Source organism: Trematomus bernacchii, unplaced genomic scaffold, assembly GCF_902827165.1.
Source record: "Trematomus bernacchii unplaced genomic scaffold, fTreBer1.1, whole genome shotgun sequence".
NCBI lineage: Eukaryota > Metazoa > Chordata > Actinopteri > Perciformes > Nototheniidae > Trematomus > Trematomus bernacchii.
In genome coordinates, this window is record NW_022987616.1 from 2,698,709 (window position 1) to 2,718,647 (window position 19,939).

General features: G+C 41.5%; 1 protein-coding gene across 2 annotated transcripts in view; it reads right to left on the reverse strand.

The window, feature by feature from the left end:
• Positions 1–10,312: 10,312 nt before the first annotated feature.
• Positions 10,313–19,939, reverse strand: part of LOC117484110 (matrix metalloproteinase-16-like) — a 58,852-nt gene continuing 49,225 nt past the window's right edge. Inside the window, exons 9-11 of one of the 2 annotated variants that reach the window (XM_034132562.1) lie at positions 16,512–16,662; positions 15,673–15,788; positions 10,313–12,406 (exon numbers count right to left, since the gene is read on the reverse strand). In XM_034132562.1, the coding sequence (XP_033988453.1) occupies positions 12,072–12,406; positions 15,673–15,788; positions 16,512–16,662 (602 nt within the window). In that variant the 3' untranslated portion in view covers positions 10,313–12,071. The remainder of the gene's footprint in view (positions 12,407–15,672; positions 15,789–16,511; positions 16,663–19,939) is intronic. The other variant, XM_034132563.1, reaches the window with a different exon arrangement.

Consider the following 19,939-nt stretch of genomic DNA (forward strand, 5'->3'; position numbering starts at 1 on the left):
TTAGGGTTTAAATTACAGAGTACCCTTAAGTGGAATGAAGCCTAGCTTTCACTCAGATAGGTAGCAGAAGACTTCAATAAAAACTAAATGGAGTTGGTAATGAGTGTCTCAACAGTGCAAAACCAAAGTAAAGGAGATAAAGTTTAATAAAGTTAAATATGACAAATTGCAGGAAACTGAGATAAACACACCCATAAGCTGAATATAAAGTATGTTGAGAAAGTGTGCCCTATCTTGAATGGGACAAAAGCCATAGTCTATTGACTTTTCTATTGAGCCAACATTACAGGGAAACTTAATGAATTAGCAAGGTGGAAGACTCTCGTTTACTTTCCTTTAGCCAATGTATAGTCCCTCTGCAAAAAAACTAAAAAAACTCTGAACAACAACAACAACAACAACAACAACAATACTGTCAATAGCAAACACATAAGCATCATATAGTAATGACAACAATAGGCTCAGTCCCAGTAAGAGCTTTTCACAAATCATACCAATGCTAATACTACAGCCAGCTAGCATAGCATTTGCAGAACTTAGCACTAAGCTAAGCCATGACACCTCACAAACACTGCACAACAATAACATGACAGTAGCATCAACAAACTCATATTATTAAGCAATTGTTTGGCAAGCAATTTTTACCTTGTTCAAGGGAAGCAGTTGTCCTGGCATCCCAGCGAAGAATACCCCCTCAAGAGTGGTTCAAAGTGGAATGTCCATCTTCAACTTCTAGCTAGCTGCTTTCTAACATGAATTCGGAGAAGTCGAAGAAACCAGTAGGATTAGGGTTCAAAAAGATGTCCTCCCTCCACAAAACGTTCAGAACCGACACTATTGGACTTTCAGCATGGAGTTAGCTTATAACGGGCTTTATGATATACTGTAATTACTGTATACAGTCTGCAGCGGCACTTACAGTTCAAAGACACCGCGCAACTAAAGAGGCAAATTCGATTCACGCCCCAACAGGGCCAGCAGGTCACGTGTCAGGGTGGCAGCTCACTTAAGCACCTGAAGTAGTTATCATGTATATATTTAAATTGTTCTTGTTACATTACATTACATTACATTACATGTTACTTGTTAGATGCTTTTATCCAAAGTGACTTACATACTCAATACTGTGGACAATCACCACAGGAGCAATTTGGGGTGAAGTGTCTTGCCCAGGGACACAACGACATGCTGAGTGCAGGGGGTTTGAACCTATGGTTTGAACCTGTGACACCCCTAATCCGAACACCAACGCACAGCCCACTGCGCCACACGCCTCCTCTTGTCCATATCAGTATGTATTTCACGTATCATTTTTGTTATACTTTAGTTTTATGTAAAGCACTATTGATTTCCATATTGTATAACATGAGCTGATAGAGTGGTGAAAAGTGGTGTGCCTACATTTAACCCAAGTCTACTCTATTTAAGTACACAATACTTCTGAGGTACTTGAACTTGAGTATTTCCATTTTATGATACGTTAAACTTCAATTCCACTTAATTTCAAAGGGAATGTTGTAAGTTATAGTTTACTACATGTATCTGATATCTTTAGTTACTAGTCACTATCTTCAATTTGGCTGTGACTATGTACATTTTCCCTCTGTGGGATGAATAAAGTGTTTCTGATTCTGATACTTTACAGATCACGTTTACTTGTATATCATTTACTTATAAATGGTGATATATAAGATAAATGCCCAGTGGGAAATTCTCAAGCGACCCAGTAGTTTAAAGTATTTAAAATGTGCGCCACCTTTTATAACTGGAACAATAAAGTATACATAAAGTGACACAAAGTAAAGTGTCAATACATATAATCAAATACAAATATATAGATTTGGATGCTCATACATTTACTCAAGAAACATTTTATCTGCATGACTTTTACTTGCAACAAAATATTTATCATATTGCTACTTGTACTTAAAGGTAGGGTATAGGTAAGAATGGAGAAACCAGCTCGAGTGCGCTAGAATTTGAAAGTACACAACCGAAAAAAATCTGCCCCTTCCTTCAGACTTCCTTACTGAGCCCCTCCTCCAACACACACGAACGCGCACATGACCAATGAGGGCACGAGATAAGTTTGTGCACGAGATGGAAGGCTGACAGGCAGGTAGGCCATCCAGTTATCTGCTGCGGGCCGAGGCAGATAATGGTACTTGCTTTTTACAGCGCCAAGGCTTCCACAGATGAAATATTTGTATATATTTATTGTCAAAGCATTTAATTTATTCATTGCTATCGGGATGTTAAGAGCATTCCATGGAATATAACAAAAAGTGTTTCTGAAGTGAATTACCTACCCTACCTTTAAGGTTTCTTGCACCAGTACATTTTCTTTACTCCCCAAGAGACTAAAAATGGCGACCAGTTACACACATCCATCATAAATCTTCTTTTCCCATATTTCACACACCATGTAATCTTCCAAGGGTTTGTTGACAAAACATGTGATCTGCTGTCTGTAAATTGACCTGATGGAGATGATGGGCCATATATCTTATGAACAGCCTGAAGGCCTTTAGTAAGCTGTGTGACCCAGCTGCTGAAGCTGAACAAGACACAGACGCACGCACACGCACGCGCACGCGCACACACACACACACACACACACACACACACACACACACACACACACACACACACACACACACACACACACACACACACACACACACACACACACACACACACACACACACACACACACACACACACACACACACACACACACACACACACACACACACACACACACACACACACACACACACACACACACACACACACACACACACACACAAACAATGATGCCCATGAGTCATACTGAAAAAGCACATCCATGCACACGGATTCATACCCACATGGCATATACACAGAAACATACTTCAGGCTGTGCGGGCCACTGACCATACATCCTGTAAGTAGAACACCATGCGGCTATACCCTTCAGTGACCTTAGTCTTTTCTTTTGGGATCACAAAGAAAAACATACATAACATGCACTTTACGTTACAAGGCCAAAGCCATTTACATCACATCCTCTGCTTTACGCACCCCGCTCTTTCCCACAGTCATTTGTCTCACACGGCCTGCTGTCATCCTACTTTAACCCCCATTTCCTTGCTTAACATATTCCTCAGAGACCTAATCCATGTTGAAGCCTTCTTATAGGAGTAAAATGTTTGATTTTATAGTGAAGATGTAGATGTGTTAGAGGCTAATAACGTCCCATAGATCTTATCCTAATTGCCTGAAATTAGAAATTCTGCACAGACAGAAACAGGGGTCCGTCATGGCTACAGTACCAAAATAGTCAGACCTGTCATATTATCTTCACATCGAGGTTTGAGACACAGTAAAGGGAAAGCAAATAAGACGGAGTGCCAGCGGGGTAGCCGTGCAGCCGGCCTCTCTGGACTGTTTGAAATGCGTAACACTTCCTGAGCCTGAGTTTCCACTCACTGAAAATAATCACCAACGAGGAAAAAAATGTCTGGGGTGTGTTGATTTAGCAGATTTCGCTGAGGTCCTCAGAAATGGTACAGTTCAACATGAAGCGATTGTATCCCATGTCTCCTGCTGATAAAACGTTATCACTGTCACAGGAAGCTGTTAAATCAGTAAAGTGATATTTATGCTCTTCTGATGTTCTCACGCTCATGTAACCACTCCTAAAGAGATCGAAAAAAATGTTAAATGGGAAATGCACCAACTTCAGTTCAGTCTACTCAATATGACTTTGGTATTACCATTTAAATGGGAAGCTTGTGTTACAAACTGGGGCATGTTTTTTGAAAGACACAGGCATTAACCAGGCAAAACACAAGTTATTTTTCTGATGTTGGTTCAAAGACTTCAGCCTTTGAAAAACTGACATACCACATGGCTTTCTTCTCTTTGTTTCCACCAAACCTCAATATTAGGTTTGTCTGTCTGATTTACACAAATGTTGCTTCAAAGACCCGTACAGGCGGAGGAATAGTGTGTGGGGAAGATCTGTTTTTAGCCGTTTTATTTCTAGCTGTGGGTGAGAAGGAAATAAACTCAACAATGAACAGTAGAACTGTGGGTGCACTTGTTTCATGGCTCCGTGTTTAGCGGGGGCATGTCAGCCGGGTGTGCAGCATTTTAATACAGGCCTTCCAGGTTCTGGACTATAAATTACCAATGAAAATGTGCAGAAACCCAAAAGAAACTCTGCAATTTGAAAGTAAAATATGCAGATAAAGAGGTCTTTATTTGAAGGCTTTTCTGATTGAAGGTATTCTTGGCATTGCATAAGCTGTTGAAAAAATAACATATAGAAGTTTGAGAAAGAAAAAGGTAAAGAAAGAAAATTGCGCTGTAAAATGAGACAGACCTACATTTCTCCAATTGTATTTATACAGTGAAATGGTAGAAATCTAGGTCTGTAAAATAACAACAGGGTTCCTTTGACGTTTCCAGGTATTTGGCGGTTGATGCATAGTAATGGCCTCTCCATTTTGAAATCTCATACATCTTTCTGAAAGGCTGATATCAATCAAAGAGAAAGCTTTCTCGCTCCCGCTCTGGAATATGGCCACTATAAAATGAAAACAGTTCATAATGTGTGGGTCAGGAAGCCGAGAGAAAATCTATCGGAGGCAGGAAGGAGAAAGGACAAAGGTAGTGATGCAGAAAGTGAGATTGAACATTTTTTCCGGCAAATCGCTGTTGAGTCTCTCTGAATGAGCCGGAGATGGAGGAAGTTTTTCAGCCCAATTCTTCTTAATCTGCAAGGTGACAGGTATTGATTGTTACTCCAAAGATTGGAAAACACAAACAGCACGAGAAAAGAGCCTCGGGATAAACAAAGACGTTTCAGCAAAGACTATTCCCCCACAATCAAAACATATTATTAAAAGTGAACCATGGAGCTAGAGCCCATTTTTGCTTTTTGTGAAAGGGACAGAGAAGGGGCCTTGCATTCTGCAGCTGACCGATCAATGGTGTGATTAATGGAGCTAATTTTACCTGGACACTACGGATCATTACTTCCTGCTCTCCATCCCCTCCTTCCTGCTGTCTATATGGAAGTCAGTGTGGATAATGTGTTTGCTTCACTAATGAGAGTCCTGCAGAGAGACAGAGGACAGCGGAGGGTAGAGCCACGGACGACAGGTCTTCAGGGACTGCAGCCTGCCGCCTCTGAATGCACCGCGGCGGCTCACAGTTGTGACCTTCTCCGCAGTGTCCACCCCTGACAGTGTGTTGACTTGAAATGTTACCCAGCATACCTGTTTCATAACAACATTGTTGTTTCAGTGAATTTTCCATCATTACAAGAACACAATTGTAGGAGAAAAACTAAATCAACACCTGTACTTCCAACCCAGTCTCACAGCATTTCGTGTTATAGTCACGAAATTAATCTATTGATTCGTGTTCACCAACACGATTTCCCCATTTTTTTCGTGTCACACAGAACGATTTTAAATGTAAATAATAACAAATTAGAAGGAAAAGAATATTTAAAAAAATACAGATTTCAGTATTCTGACACAGAACGATTTTAGAAGCAATGTATTTCTATTGGTAGTATGTTTCGTGCCTGCACCAAATAATAACAACTTAGAAGGAAAAAAAGATTTAAAAAAATACAGATTTCAGTATTGTGAGGCTCTGAGCCCCATTTCTTTTCCTCGCGGACGGCAAAAAAACTCCGACATTATACAATTTAAAATAAAAAGGGATAGGCTTAGGGTAAGATATTGAGTAAGAAAATGTTTTTATGAACCACACAGCTTCTGGTCTTCCAAGACCCGACTGGACAAAAAGACGTGGTGCAGGCACTAAACATACTACCAATAGAAATACATTACTTTTAAAATCGTTCTGTGTGACATGAAAAAAATGCGAAAATTGTGTTGGTGAACACGAATCAATAGATTAAATTAATTTTGTGACTATAACACGAAATGCCGTGAGACGGTTGGTACTTCAGACAAATTGGTCTCGTCCTTAGTCGAAGTAATACTTAATCAAACAATGTATCTTTTAAAAGAAGTAGACAAAAGTAAGTTTCTCATTTGTACCCAGCAACCATCTGTTTTGTAGCTAGCTGATTTTAGTAGCTGCAAGCAAGCTAACATTAGCCCCATACTGTACATTTGGCCTCTTATAAACACATCCTGTAACCCCAGAAAAACAGCTTTAAATATATTATATGCCTTGACCTATACATTAACACTGGGTTATTTTATTATTATTGTAGGTGGTAAACTAACGTTAGAATAGACAAGCACAGAATCCATTTTCCAATCCATGACCGGTCAGGCTGTTTAAACTAAGCTAGTCTGGACATCAGCCGTTTGGGTTCGAGTTTACATTCAATGTGAGTGTAAGATTCCACCTCAGTTTTGTGTAAAAAGCTCGACAGTTGGTGTTTTTTTACTCTTCTTTTTATGACTGTGAAGCCCTTTCAAAATGGAAAATGCTTTGTGGTGAGGATAAGGTCAGCATAAGGTCAAGGCGGGTTGCAGAGTTGACATTTTGGACATTTTAATCCCACAGCAACAATAGGCAAAGCATCTCTCGTTGACATTAACCTTGAGCTCAGTTTCAGGGTCGCATGTGTGATGCCCTTCTCTGTGAATGGAGCTGCAAAGGCCACCTGAGACCACTGTTTGCGATACGACTGAAAACAAGGAGCCTCCTGGGACCGGAATCTCAGGACGACCCCTACAAAATATGAACTTGTGACCCGTGCAGGGGAGAGGGAGACAATAGGCCCACAGGGGCTTGTACAATCGAGGTGTGAGGCTGACAACATGAGTCAGCTCTGTGACTCCATTACTCACTGGATTGTGTAACCTCATGAAGCGTTTACTGTAGTACTATATTGTTTATCTTAATAACTTTTAAAAAGGGTTAGTTCGCTGAAAAAACATCAATCTTTTATATATTTGACGGTTTTAAGCCATGCAAATATAAGAAGAATACATATTTATGGGATACTGTGAAAATGAGGGCCGCCACATCATTAAAATTAATATTTTTAATTTAAAAAAATGAAGTTGATTTAGAAGTGTAAAGCAGGTAGCCAATGTAAGTGTCATCTTCCTTTACTGAAATGTATCATTATTATAGTAGTGTATGAAGTAAGCAAGTTTATTTTGTATTACTAGAAACCTCAGAGGCAGAAAGCATTAAGTGTATATTACCTTCATCTACATAGTAAAATTATCCCCAGTTCTGCCATAAACTACCCTCAGTAGGCTACCCTAATGTAGGAAAAGCAAATGTATGCTACAGGGAGCAAATGAGAGTACAGGAAAGAAGTATTTACTTACTTCATTTAGGTGTGTTCAGCATTAAACCTCTTTCCTTTGAGTCTCATTCCATCAGCCCCATACCGCTGAAGCTAATGATGTGAACACACACTAACAGCGGGCCAGGGACAGATGGAGAATCACAAACTAAGAAAATTCTCAGTCAAAACATGGTGGGAAACCTAAACAAAATGTCTGCAAATGGGGAAAAAAGGGAGTCTAATATTGTTACAACAGTGCAGTTATACTTTCAACAAAAGCATAATGTGCCTCATTTTGAGTGTCTGGAATGTACAATGTGCCCTGGCTATGTTTTCATATGCATGTAGGTGTTATTCCAACAGATTTCAGAGAGAAGGTGCAGGGAGGAAAAACCATTTGGAACCAATGATGGGAATGATAGAAATTGGAAACAGATTACGAGCCCATCTGGTCCGAGCAGCTTGTTCAAAGCCAGCAGACACAGAAATGGGTGTTTCTTCGGAGGTGTATTGCAGCAGAGAGGTGTCATTGATTTGTATTTCCAATATAATGCTACATGTTGCTGCGTTACAAACTTTATCCTCCATCTGAACTACAGAGTGGGTTTATTGATGCAGAAATATGAAGACGTTTTGTGCTATAAGGGAAAAAGGCTCTCTGCCTCTCTGCATCTGAATGGACCTGAGGGAGATTGGAAGATGGCTTTCATCTGTAACAGTCCACATAATGACTATTCTATTCGTCTGCAATAAAGAGAAAAAAATTATGCCACGGCTCCATTCCCCTCTCTGAAGGAATGATAGAGGATCCCTGAATGGGTGAGGGAGGAATGACATGAGAGGCGGACATTTGATCAAGCTGTGGATATAAAAAATTGGGGAGTAAAGTAAAAAAAAAGATTTTAGATCCCAGGTATGGCTCTTTCATATGCAAATAGAGTTATTTAAGAAAAATTATCATGTTTACATTTTTACATGTCAAAGCATCGCGTCACAAAAATGCAACCTTATGAATAGTCATTTTTGAATCAGTTGGTATTTGATTAAATACAGAAGTAACCAAAAGAGCTTTCAAATTTCATCAGCAACAGTAGCTAATGAAGCTAATTTTAGCCCCAAGGGATGTTTGATAAAGTTATCTCTGAATATGGACCGAAAGGCCTCCCTACTGTAAAAGATATAACTACTGTAGTAAGAAAACATTAATCTGTGTGTGTGTCTCCTTTATATCCCTTAACCTTTTTCTTGTGGGCCAAAGCAACAGTTTGACCCTGCTGACCTTCAACAAGCTCCTTTAAGCTGCTTCGCTGTGCTGCGCTAATAACCAGCACTGGGATATATGGTTTTTAAACGGGTAGGGCCATTAAGCTGGGCGAAGTAAGGACCTGGGTAAATGAAAATGAATTACTTTGGTTGCTGTTGTAATCACTCAAGCTTTGAGCAAAAATGACAGGAGGAGAAGGAGGAGGAGGGCTGCCAAAAATAGCGCCCTAAAAAAAAAAACCCTGGCCAGTGCAGGTCAGTTTAGCACCAATATTTTAGCCTGGCAGTTGTAAAACAGGCTGCTGGGCACATATGGATTGTAATGTCTCTGAATGTGAGGTTGCAAAAACACTCAAATAAAAGACCAAGAAGCAGGAAGAGATTGACTTATTGTAAGCCAGACAGAGACTCAAATACACCGAGGCGGGCAACTTGGGGTTTGTGGGCCAACTTATTACTTCTCTAACACCCACACTGCATTCACAACCCCCACCCCCACACCCACACACACACCCCCCCCACCACACACACACACACCACACACACACACACACACACACACACACCACACACACACACACACACACACACACACACACACACACACACACACACACACACACACACACACACACACACACACACACACACACACACACACACACACACACACCAAATAGAGGTAAGTGAAAGACTGCTGACTGACTTATAAACAACTGCTTGTGTTACTGCTATCAGGTGCGTACAGAAAACACATCAGGGAGAACAGAAATAGGCACATGGACACACTCAGCCTCTACTTTACAGGGACGGAGGGAGAATAGACAATAAAGAGCCTCAGGAAAAAGCAGCGATCTAAACATAGCTGAGCATATAATGCTTTTGTCCAAAAGCAGAGGCAATTTCACCAGCGAACAGGCCTGTGATGAGACCCGATGAAGTGTTATCCCTGAGTGTAATTTAATACACACACACACACACACACACACACACACACACACACACACACACACACACACACACACACACACACACACACACACACACACACACACACACACACACACACACACACACACACACACACACACACACACACACACACACACACACACACACACAGTAAACTGGCTTGACCTCAGCTTCTTTGTTGTAAGAAGATAAACTCTAAGTCAAATGTGTTCAGGCAAAGATAGAATAAACAGTAGACTGCTCCTGTTTCACTTTTGCAATAAATGCCCACGCTGCACTGCTGGGATCCTACATCTAAAAGCACTGATTTTTATCACACCGCCCGAAAATACAGAAGCATAAAATAGGACTGCTGAACTCTCAGGCCTGGATCAGAACATAGTTTATTTTCTTTTTTATTATCATATTCTTATTTTTCTTTCCTGCTAATGATTAGTTTATCTCTGGAGTTCAGGGTTCACCGAAGTTCTTTCTGCAATGTTTGTATAAAGCTGGTTCCAGCCAAGTTGCTTAAAGTCCAACTGAAATCCCATGGTTTTGTAATAAAACAGGGAGAGAAACTCCCTCTGGAGGGAACACAGGGATTTTAGCCTTTGCAGACCATTTACATGCACAGAAACCTATAGAACACACTACAGGAAAGGGAAACCCCCAAAGGCATAATATGGCCCCTTTAACCATAATCTAAGGGTTTCCGAAATACTCAGTAGAATCAGTTGTGGGGAACACATAGAGAGACAGCATGGACCCGCATTGAACACATGTGCACATTAAAAGATGAGCAAAGAGTCCAAAGGCAGCTCTTAATCATATATTGATCAATTTATTCATTCTGTCGGGACACGTTTTCTCCGGTGTCCCAAAGTCTTACACAAAGAAGTCATTGTGAGATGTCCAATTTGTTTTTACCAGAAAACAGGAAAATAAAGAAAAACTAGTATGTGATCATGAAAACAGACACACATTCAAAGACTGCGCCATGACAGTGAGGACACTTAAAGTTTGCTGAAGCCAATTTGATTAGCCAATTCCCCAGATGTACCACTTTCATCTTTTAAAGGTTTTTCTCTGATTTAATTGTACCTGGAAGTAAGGGGAGGGGATGTTGGGGTACACTTAAAATGTACAAAAATAAATTCAAACAGTATTTTCAAGACAAACCTCCTCCTCAGGTTTTGAGGGGTTCTGAAGCCACGTTGAGCAGAACTGGTTGGATGTACAGTAAATGCTTGCATGCACGTTGACACAGGCACTGATCATGACTTGGTGTCTCACTTTGTGGGTCCTCAGTCAGGAGACAAAGAGCATTCTGGGAACTGTAAGCTCTCTCAACAAGGCAGTCAACAGGATTACAAAAAAAAAATGGTCTGTCCATTCACAAATAACCATTCAGAATGACCATTTTGGATGCACACTTCTTTAAACTGAGGGGAACATGGGCCGAGGACAAAAGAAAATCCAGTAACAAGCTCTCAGGCTCATGATGCGCCTGATTTCTGTTGTATGGAAATGATTAACGAATATTTTAACACATAAAAAATAGTGGCTTTACTCCAGAACCTTCCGACATCTTTTTTTACGATACAATACATTACTCTCAATACAGGCTGACCTACTGTATATCTGTCCAGAATGGCTCAGCAAGCCAGTGCTGAGAACTCTGGGTAATGTAATAAAAAACATAAAATACCAATCACAAGAAGCGCTCAATTAAGTTCTTTTACAAACAAACAAAAGCGGTATACAAAATAAAAAAAAATAAAAGTCCAAGAAACAGCAAAACCGATCACAAGTATTATGATGTATAATTAAGGCGAGTTAAAATATTGCAGAATAATTTGGCCCCTGTGTCTCAAGCAGACTGCCACAACAGTCAGAGCTCCCCGACTCTTAATCGCTGCAAAGATCCAGAGAAGGGAAGGGAGGATGAGCTGAAATGGAAAAAAGAAAGTGATCCTCTTTGGAGAGAAATTGATTATTTGGTTTCGTTTGGTCTCTTTCTCAGGAGCGTGTTAAAGGGAACAGTGAGGACCTCCTTTTGCAAATGAATTGAACAAAAGATATAAGATTGGTAACGTGGTTAACTCGTGTGTATCCGAGACAGTTTATCTTTTAAGCACAGTATGAAGCGAAGGGGGCACCGAGATCAGAAAATATAAAACTGCTGTTTCATCAACAGCCTGATATGACAGATGACAATGCAGCGCCCTGTGGGAAGAGTGCGTCCTCTTTCTGATTAAGAGCAGTCAGGCAAAGAAATAAACAGAGTTAAGGGATAGGAAGTCAAGTTTCTGAGATACAAAGTGATACCGCCCCTCTTTTTTTGACTGTCATTCCAAGCAAAGAAGATCCCCACAAGCTGTCCCCTCTGTTTGTTAAAAAGGCGGAGGTGAGCGGAGTCAGCTGTCAGTCCTGGGGTCACCTTATGCACGAGGGGCCGCCTGTTTCTGAACAAAAGTATCAGATCAGCCGAAAGGAGGAGGCGTGGCTGTCACTAAAGAAGTCCAAAGTCCACTGTCCTCCTTAGTGAAAGGTGGGGCTGTCTTCCCTCGGCCTACACCCACTCCTGCATGGAGCGCTTGCAGTACAGTATGTGGCGCGGCGTGCCCTTCCTCTTGAACTGCACCACGGTGTAGACCAGCACCAGCAGGCAGAGGGCCAGCACGCAGGGGATGACGATGGCGATGGCCTTCACCGTGTTGGCCTCGTTGTCCAGCTCGATCACCACGTCCGAGGTGCCGTCGTCAGCCGGCGGCCGGGCGGGGTCGACGGGCATCAGGTCGCAGCCCATGAAGTCTTTGAGGATGGAGCGCGGGTAGCCCGGCTCCACCCGCAGGAAGTGGTTGTTGAACTTCCAGTACTCCTTACCCTTGTAGAAGTAGGTGTAACCTGGAGGAAACAAAGAGAGGACATGTGAGAACATTGTTATCTAGAGTTAGCCAACTTGTTTAATGTCAGTTTCTCCTTAAGCAGTGATGTCAAAGTGTACTGGAACAACTTGGTGAACACTTTTCAAATCAGCAACAAGCTTTACAGGGTGTGTTTATTGCTGCTCTTTAAACACATATTTCAATATATTAAAATCAAGCGATAACTGGACAACAAGCCATCCCATCTCTTTGAAATAAACTGGATAAAACAATGACACTTAACTTGAAGTGATGGAAAGATTAACAGTTGAATTTGTCTTATTGGCGGAAGATATAAATATCTATGCAAAATTGATTTGTTTTCCGTAAAAGTACATATATCCATGTTTTAAAACTTCATTTCAAAAGTGCATACTACACTTTACTAAAGTAAAAGGGCATCATTCGTGTTAGCAAAATGTACTTGCTGCAGAATTGCCATTTAAAAGGCTTATATACATTATATTATTTGAGCCCGATTACTGCTACAGTAACATTAAAGCAGCATTTCAATGTTGTAGCAAATGATTGTATCTAAAATAGCTATTCTTTACAACTATATATTATAATATAGTTCAGTAGTTTTACCTGTGACAAAGCACCCTATTTAATAAGATAATGTGTACAAATAAACTAGTGCCAAGTATATCCCACCAGTGTTGACAAAAACACAATGCAATTATTCTTAGAATCTTTTGAGATAATGTGTTTCTGTGTAGAAGGTTGTTTGTACACTGTGTGTGCCATGCAGGACAAAGTTCAGCTCACTTTCAATCCAAGAGGAGCATCTTCTTTGTAATGAAAATACCGAACAGAAAAAATAGAGATGGAACTGAAACCTAAGTGACAATAACCTGCCTGTGCTGTGAGAGTGAGCACCACAGACAATTGTTTTTTGTAGTGTTTCCATTTCAGCTCCATTGTTCAGCTGAGGTGTCTCTGCCTGTCCTTCGGGACTCATTATATCTGGTCATAAAGGAGGAGACACACCCAGCCAGGAGCCAGAGCCCACAGCTCATATCACACAACAACAACACAAGTCATCCAGAGCCATGACTGGTGCTTTCTCCAAAGAGTGAGCATTGTTTTTGGGGGCGGCAATTGTCCCGATGTCACACAAGTTCATTAGTTCACTTACACAGTGAGTCAGTGTTTATTTTGCATGCTCTCCCCTAGAGGAGAAAATACTTTGTTTGTGTCGAGAGAAATTAAAATGACGACAAATATTATTCACAAACCCATTCCGGCAGACATTGTGACACAAAATAAATTGTGATATAACAAAATCAAGAATGGCATTATATTTAAAGCACCTTGACATGACGACTCCTACTTTGCCAAATGTTAAATGTGTCCCTGGTTGTGAGAATATATTCGGTGTAAAACTGAGCATGACAGCCTGGCAGGTTTTCAAGCTCTCCTCCTCCTGGCTGGCCCCTTTCACACCGTGTTTCTCACTATTTATTATTAATGCAGAGGCTTCTTCTCTGGGAAAAATAGGCTAGGTATTGCTCTAGATTTCCAGTTAGATGGCAAGATGGCTATTGTAAGAGCCAGGTCTTCTTTAAATCACTTGTGAGGGGATGAGGCGAGGGAGCCCAGAACAAAGCTTTAAAAGATTCATCTGGAAGGGGAGGACATGATCAAACAGCATGAAGGAAGAGGAAGACTTCCACCGAGGAAGAGGATGTGCTCAAATACGTCCTCTTGTATGAGTTTGTGAGAACGACTGAATGCCTATACAACAGACATCTTTCAGCTGATTATGAGCCGTAGGAAACCACTCATATCATTTTGGGGAAAAACACATACTGGCTTTCCTGCCAAAAGTAGTTTGAGCCAGGAATCGATCAGCTACGCCAATAGCAAAATTAGCGTAGCTTAAAGACTGGAAGCATGGGGAAACTCTTTATACCGTGGCATTGTCTATAGAAAACTCACACATTTAAGTATTTTATCTTTTAAATTGTGTCTTGTGGTGACTTTTGAGTAACACGCGTTAACTGTAACTAAAAGTAAGCAAAAAGTATTTCCTGGAGTCCTGTTCTTCAAATAGTTACTCATTGTTTTTACATTTCTGTTTTTGTACAAATGTGGCTTCATCGCATGCTAAGCTATATACTTAGCATTCAGACGTAAAGTGGTATCAATCCTTTGATACAACTCTTGTACACAACCCACTTCAAAACCTCATTTGAAGTTCAGCTGAGTATTTTGATTTGTATTTGTTCTCCAATCTGGCCTCAGCTGCTGCAACACTTTTCTACTACATTGAACTCAAATGAAGTACAGTTATTGAGAGACTGAGAGATCCAGATGAAGCAACAGATACATGTTGAGCATGAATATTAGGAGAGGGCGAGAAAAGGGAGGGGGGGGTGAGAGGTGAGGCAGCCTGAGCTCTGTGGGTCAGAGACAGGTCTTCATTGCCTCGGGGGCCGCTGCTCGGCAACATGTTCACACACCATCATCATCAAACTCAATTACGCCTGTTATCTGGGTCAAAGTCATGAGCGTGCCACTTGACACACTGTCTGCAAACAGATAGCCCGCCAAACAACACCAGGCAGAACCATTCTTATATATATGAGATGCACACATCCTCCCCACCCTTCATGCTTCGCTTGATGCCCGCTCCACCTGGACACGCCCGGCCACTGATCTGGCATCAGATCCACAGCACAGATGGCCGAGCCTCAGCACCACCTGCCCTGCTTTTTCCAACCCAGGCGATGCCAAGACCAGGCCCGAGCCCACCTGGCATTATCATCCAATGGAAAAAGCTTTTCACGTCTTCACACTGTCAGGCTGGCCTATGGGAGAGGTGTTTGAGATTTTTAAATCCCGCCTCCCCCACCCTTGGCGAGGACCAACTGGCTGAAACCGGAATGAGGGCCCAGCGGTGGTCTTGTCCTTTCTGCTTTCCACAATCCTGCTCCAACTGGGTCTCATGGAGCAGGATGGACTGATTTTGGAACATTGTGCTCGTGAAACAATAAAAACGGACCTCTTTTCATCTTTCATTTGCTGTACACAAGCACTATCGGTCTGTTTGCTCCTGATATGGCGTGTATGGAAGCGTGCCACCCACTAAACCTCAGTATAATAACTGGGGCAAATTTCAATCAATGCTACCCTGGATTACGTCCCGTGCAGCGCGTGCCAGTGACCGGCTGAAATCAATGCTGCTGGCACACATAGCGCGCTGTTATGCCAAAGCAGAGTATCAGGCAGGACAACTCGTACCATTGGCTTTGTCCACGAAGGCCCCCTGTGGCGAATCAGGCACACCTCTCCACACTGTCACAGGCTTTGGGTAGCCGGGGTCCATGGTTCTCATTTCCTCATTGTAACGCCAGTACCTAAAGGGAAACAAATGATGAGCAGCGGGAAGACAAAGCAGGCAGTATCTCTATGCAGGCAGAGGGAAATAGGTGACAACAGATGGTCATTTATTTCATGTGTTGTATCGTAACACCATATGTCAAACTGTTCTTTTTTTCGCCTTCCAACTTCATAATGCAATGCTAATTATCAATCACATGCAGCGAGCTTGAGTTACACTACATGTAAGATCTCCACTCCCATCATCAAATCCCCAAATGATCAATTTATTTTCTGAAAAAAGTGAATCCCCTTCGATAGAAAGTGTTTTTTTCTAATTTAAAGAGGCCCTATTATGCTTTTTCCTTTCCTGTAGAGTGTTATATAGGTTTGTGTCTATGTAAAGGGTCTGCAAAGGCTACAATACCAAATTCTGAGTTTCTCTTGGAATGGAAATTGCAATAAGCGCAATATTTGCTAAAGGTAAAATATGTAAAAATATAAATGTATATTAATTCATTAGGCGTCGCAGAGAAGTCCCGGCCTACAAACACTATTCTACAGATTCAATAAAAATGTGTAAAGATCAGAAAAAACCCGCCATGATAACTTTGATATACTTATCTCGTAAATAATGTTTAAAAAATGATCATTCCCTCTAATGTCCTGAATCATCTCGCAAATATTACATTAAAAGAAAAATCACTACGAGTTATTTTTGACCAAGTTGTGCAGCCCTAGCACTTCCTCGTTGCACCCACCTGTCCCCTTTGAAGAAGTAGGTCTTGGCCACGTCCTCCCACCACACGGCCGTCTCGATGCTCTGGGCCGGCATGCCGTGTCCGAACTGGGCGATGTCCTTGGGGTATCCAGCCTGCAACACCGTGTCCTTAAACACCCAGAACTGCTTCCCTGCGCACCGAGGAAGAGGAAGGGGGAAAGAAATGAGATGAAGAAGGACAAGAAAACAGCTGTGATTACCCTCCAGGGGCAAAACACGGAGAAGGGCAGATTTACAAGGACAGATACAAGCCTTGTAACAAATGGCAGGCAATAACCTGTTGCCTTGTATTACTCTTTTTGAAGTTGATGTTCTGCTAATTTAAAATAGGACACACGTCGTGACAAGCTCTCCTTGCCCTTGCCTCAAGGAACTCTGGGAACTTTTGAGCATTAGCAAACTGAGCTGTTAACACCCAGCTGAGAAAAAATAAATGGCAACGACCCTCATGGGAAAATGTGCGACCAGAGACAAATTAAAATATTTAAAAGAATGTTTCCGAGCCCCAAGCATCAAAACAAATGCATGAACTTAAAGAAGATTGTGGAGGACTTTCTGCTTAAAAATCAGAAAAACATGTCTCGCGTTTTCTATTTTTCAGATTACATTACATTTTGCAATTTTTAGTTTGACCCTCTTTCTCTTCCGGAAAAGTGTTTAGGGTTAAACAGACCAATTTTGACACAGTGTGACCCCAGGAAGTGCTTTTTTGCGTCACTAGTGGAGGCGTAGGGTGTTCCGACAGGAAGTGGGTGGGGGGTGATGGGAAGAGAAGTGTGTCGAGGAAGTTGAAGAGGTGGAATGACGAAGTTAGAGAGCAGATCAACTAAGAATGTCGTATAAAGAGTCCAATCATGTCACAAAGACTCTACTTTAAATCATAATCCTTTCAGACCATTCCATTTCATTAATCAATGAAATGAGGCTTCAGCCTGTCAGCATTCATTATTCCATAGAGTGGAAACAATATTCATCACAAAGACTATGGATATGATCAAATCTGTAAAAACGTTCTCAGCTATGACAAAATATAAATCTGGCCCTTTCTGGGATTTGAAACCCTCTTTTATGTAAAGCTTTGTTGAAGTAAAGATGAGCAGAGAAAACATGAAACGTCTGAAAAATATGTGTATGTTTTCAATTACCAACTATTTAATAAATCAGGTTTTACATTACATTTTCCTCTCCATGAATGGCAGATGGATTATGATGTACTTTTGCAAAGTCAGCTGTAAGATGACCGGCACAATTGCAGGAAAAGGGTGTGAAATAAAGCCCCCTTAATCCCGGCACTCATGCTTTAGCCTCATAAAGACCACAAATCTGACATTTAGCCTTCAAAAAGTGTTTACTCTATAAGGCTAAGTGGAAGAAGGGAGATTTATAGATGGAGAGATAGGACGACTGAATGTAAGTGGAGAGGAGAGACCTGCAGTGGCCTCTGACAGGAAATTCTTGTCATTTCACCTCTCTCCTTCACAGTACTCATTCTGGGACACACACACACACACACACACACACACACACACACACACACACACACACACACACACACACACACACACACACACACACACACACACACACACACACACACACACACACCACACACACACACACACACACACACACACACACACACACACACACACACACACACACACCACACACACACACACACACACACACACACACACACACACACACACACACACACACACACACACACACACACACACACACACACACACACACACACACACACACACACACACACACACACACACACACACACACACAATCCTATCCACAAAAGTTCAACTTGTTTCAGAAAAAACAAAAAAAGCTCTCCAAACTTTAAAAAAGAAAAATTGGAGTTGACTCTTTTTGCCCTCCACATAAAAGTCTGGCTTCATCTTCAGAGCAGTGAGGGCAGCTTTGATGTAGTGGCAGCGTCTGCTTCAGTGAACCACTAATCCCCCGCCTGCCCTCAACACTGTATGAAGAGGGATATATACTGTAGGCTGAAGGTCTGTTCCAAAAAGAGACCCCTCCTCCATAAACAGGCCACACACAAACATACAGCCAAATGAAACACACGTGTGTGTAGTGAAACTATTATGCAAAATCAATGTGACACTAAATGTGATCTAAAATATCATTGATATTTTTGTGGAAGCGTCAATGGTCAAGAAATAGTCAGTATTGTTGATAGCAATGTATTTGGCGACGTTATTATTATAAAATGAATCTGTTCTTGATATAAGCTTGATAGTTCTCTGTCCGCCATTTCTGCATTTTAAGTTCAAAATATAGAATACTTATAAATGTGCAATAAGCATATGTCTGCAGACGTTTGGGCCCTGCTGATGAATCGTCTGGCTCTAATCCTAAATAACACGCTCTCAGACATGTCTGCAGGAGCTAAATGAAACTGTCTGTTCTTCGACACGAAAAGGCAGCAATCAGGCTCTGATTGGATCCTGCCTCCCGAGAGGAAATACATTAAGACATATAGATCTTACTGCATGTGTAGGGTGCTGTTAAGAAACCTCGATAGAAAAATGTTGTTTGATTAACTTGATTGTAGTTCGAAATGCAACCTCTTACTTTGCGATTTAGGATAATGGAATATCTTGATTCTATGGTTTTTAAAAGCCGACTACACCTTCTTACTTTAAGATCTGGAAACAGGCAACACAGCCTCAAAATTGGCAGAAGTCCGGACTGTAGGAATGAAGAACACATGCTGAATCTATTTCAAATGAAAGCCAGTGGTGTCTGCTCACTGACCTGCTCTGTGATGGCTGAACATCGCTAAGCTAATCAGTGTCTCAGCCATGACTCTGAAAGTACACTCTGAAGCCTCCATCTGTGCATTTGACTTCAGGAGAATTCATCAGACGAGGCGCTATTAGACGAGAACCTGCATTAGTATCCTGACCGACTTTCTTACTAATGTTTTGTTCCGAATGGGGACAGACAGACAGACAGAATAAGGCCTTCAGGGAAATCAGCTGTGCGTGTTCAAATGAAAAATAGCATTCTGTTAGTAGAAGTTTTCTAAATCTGTGCGCAATCCTGTTGCTACCCACCAAAGGGGAAGAGAGCAGGTTGTTGGAGGATAAAGCTCCGGATTCAAACGTGGAGAGATTGCGGGCGCACGCGAGACCAGCAGGGCTTCTAGGAAATGTTTGTTGTTGAAAATAGAAACTTGTCGGAGAGGAGATTTGTCGTTTTATCTCAGATGACCTTCATTGCTAACCTCTCCTTTCATCAACACACTCTCCTTCTGTTTCTTTCTCTGGACTGTTTGGAAATAGTGGTGGCTTTTGGATTTAGACATAGTTAGTGTAGATTTGAATATGTGGACAGACCTCTTCAGAGAGGTTAACAATGAACTGTAGA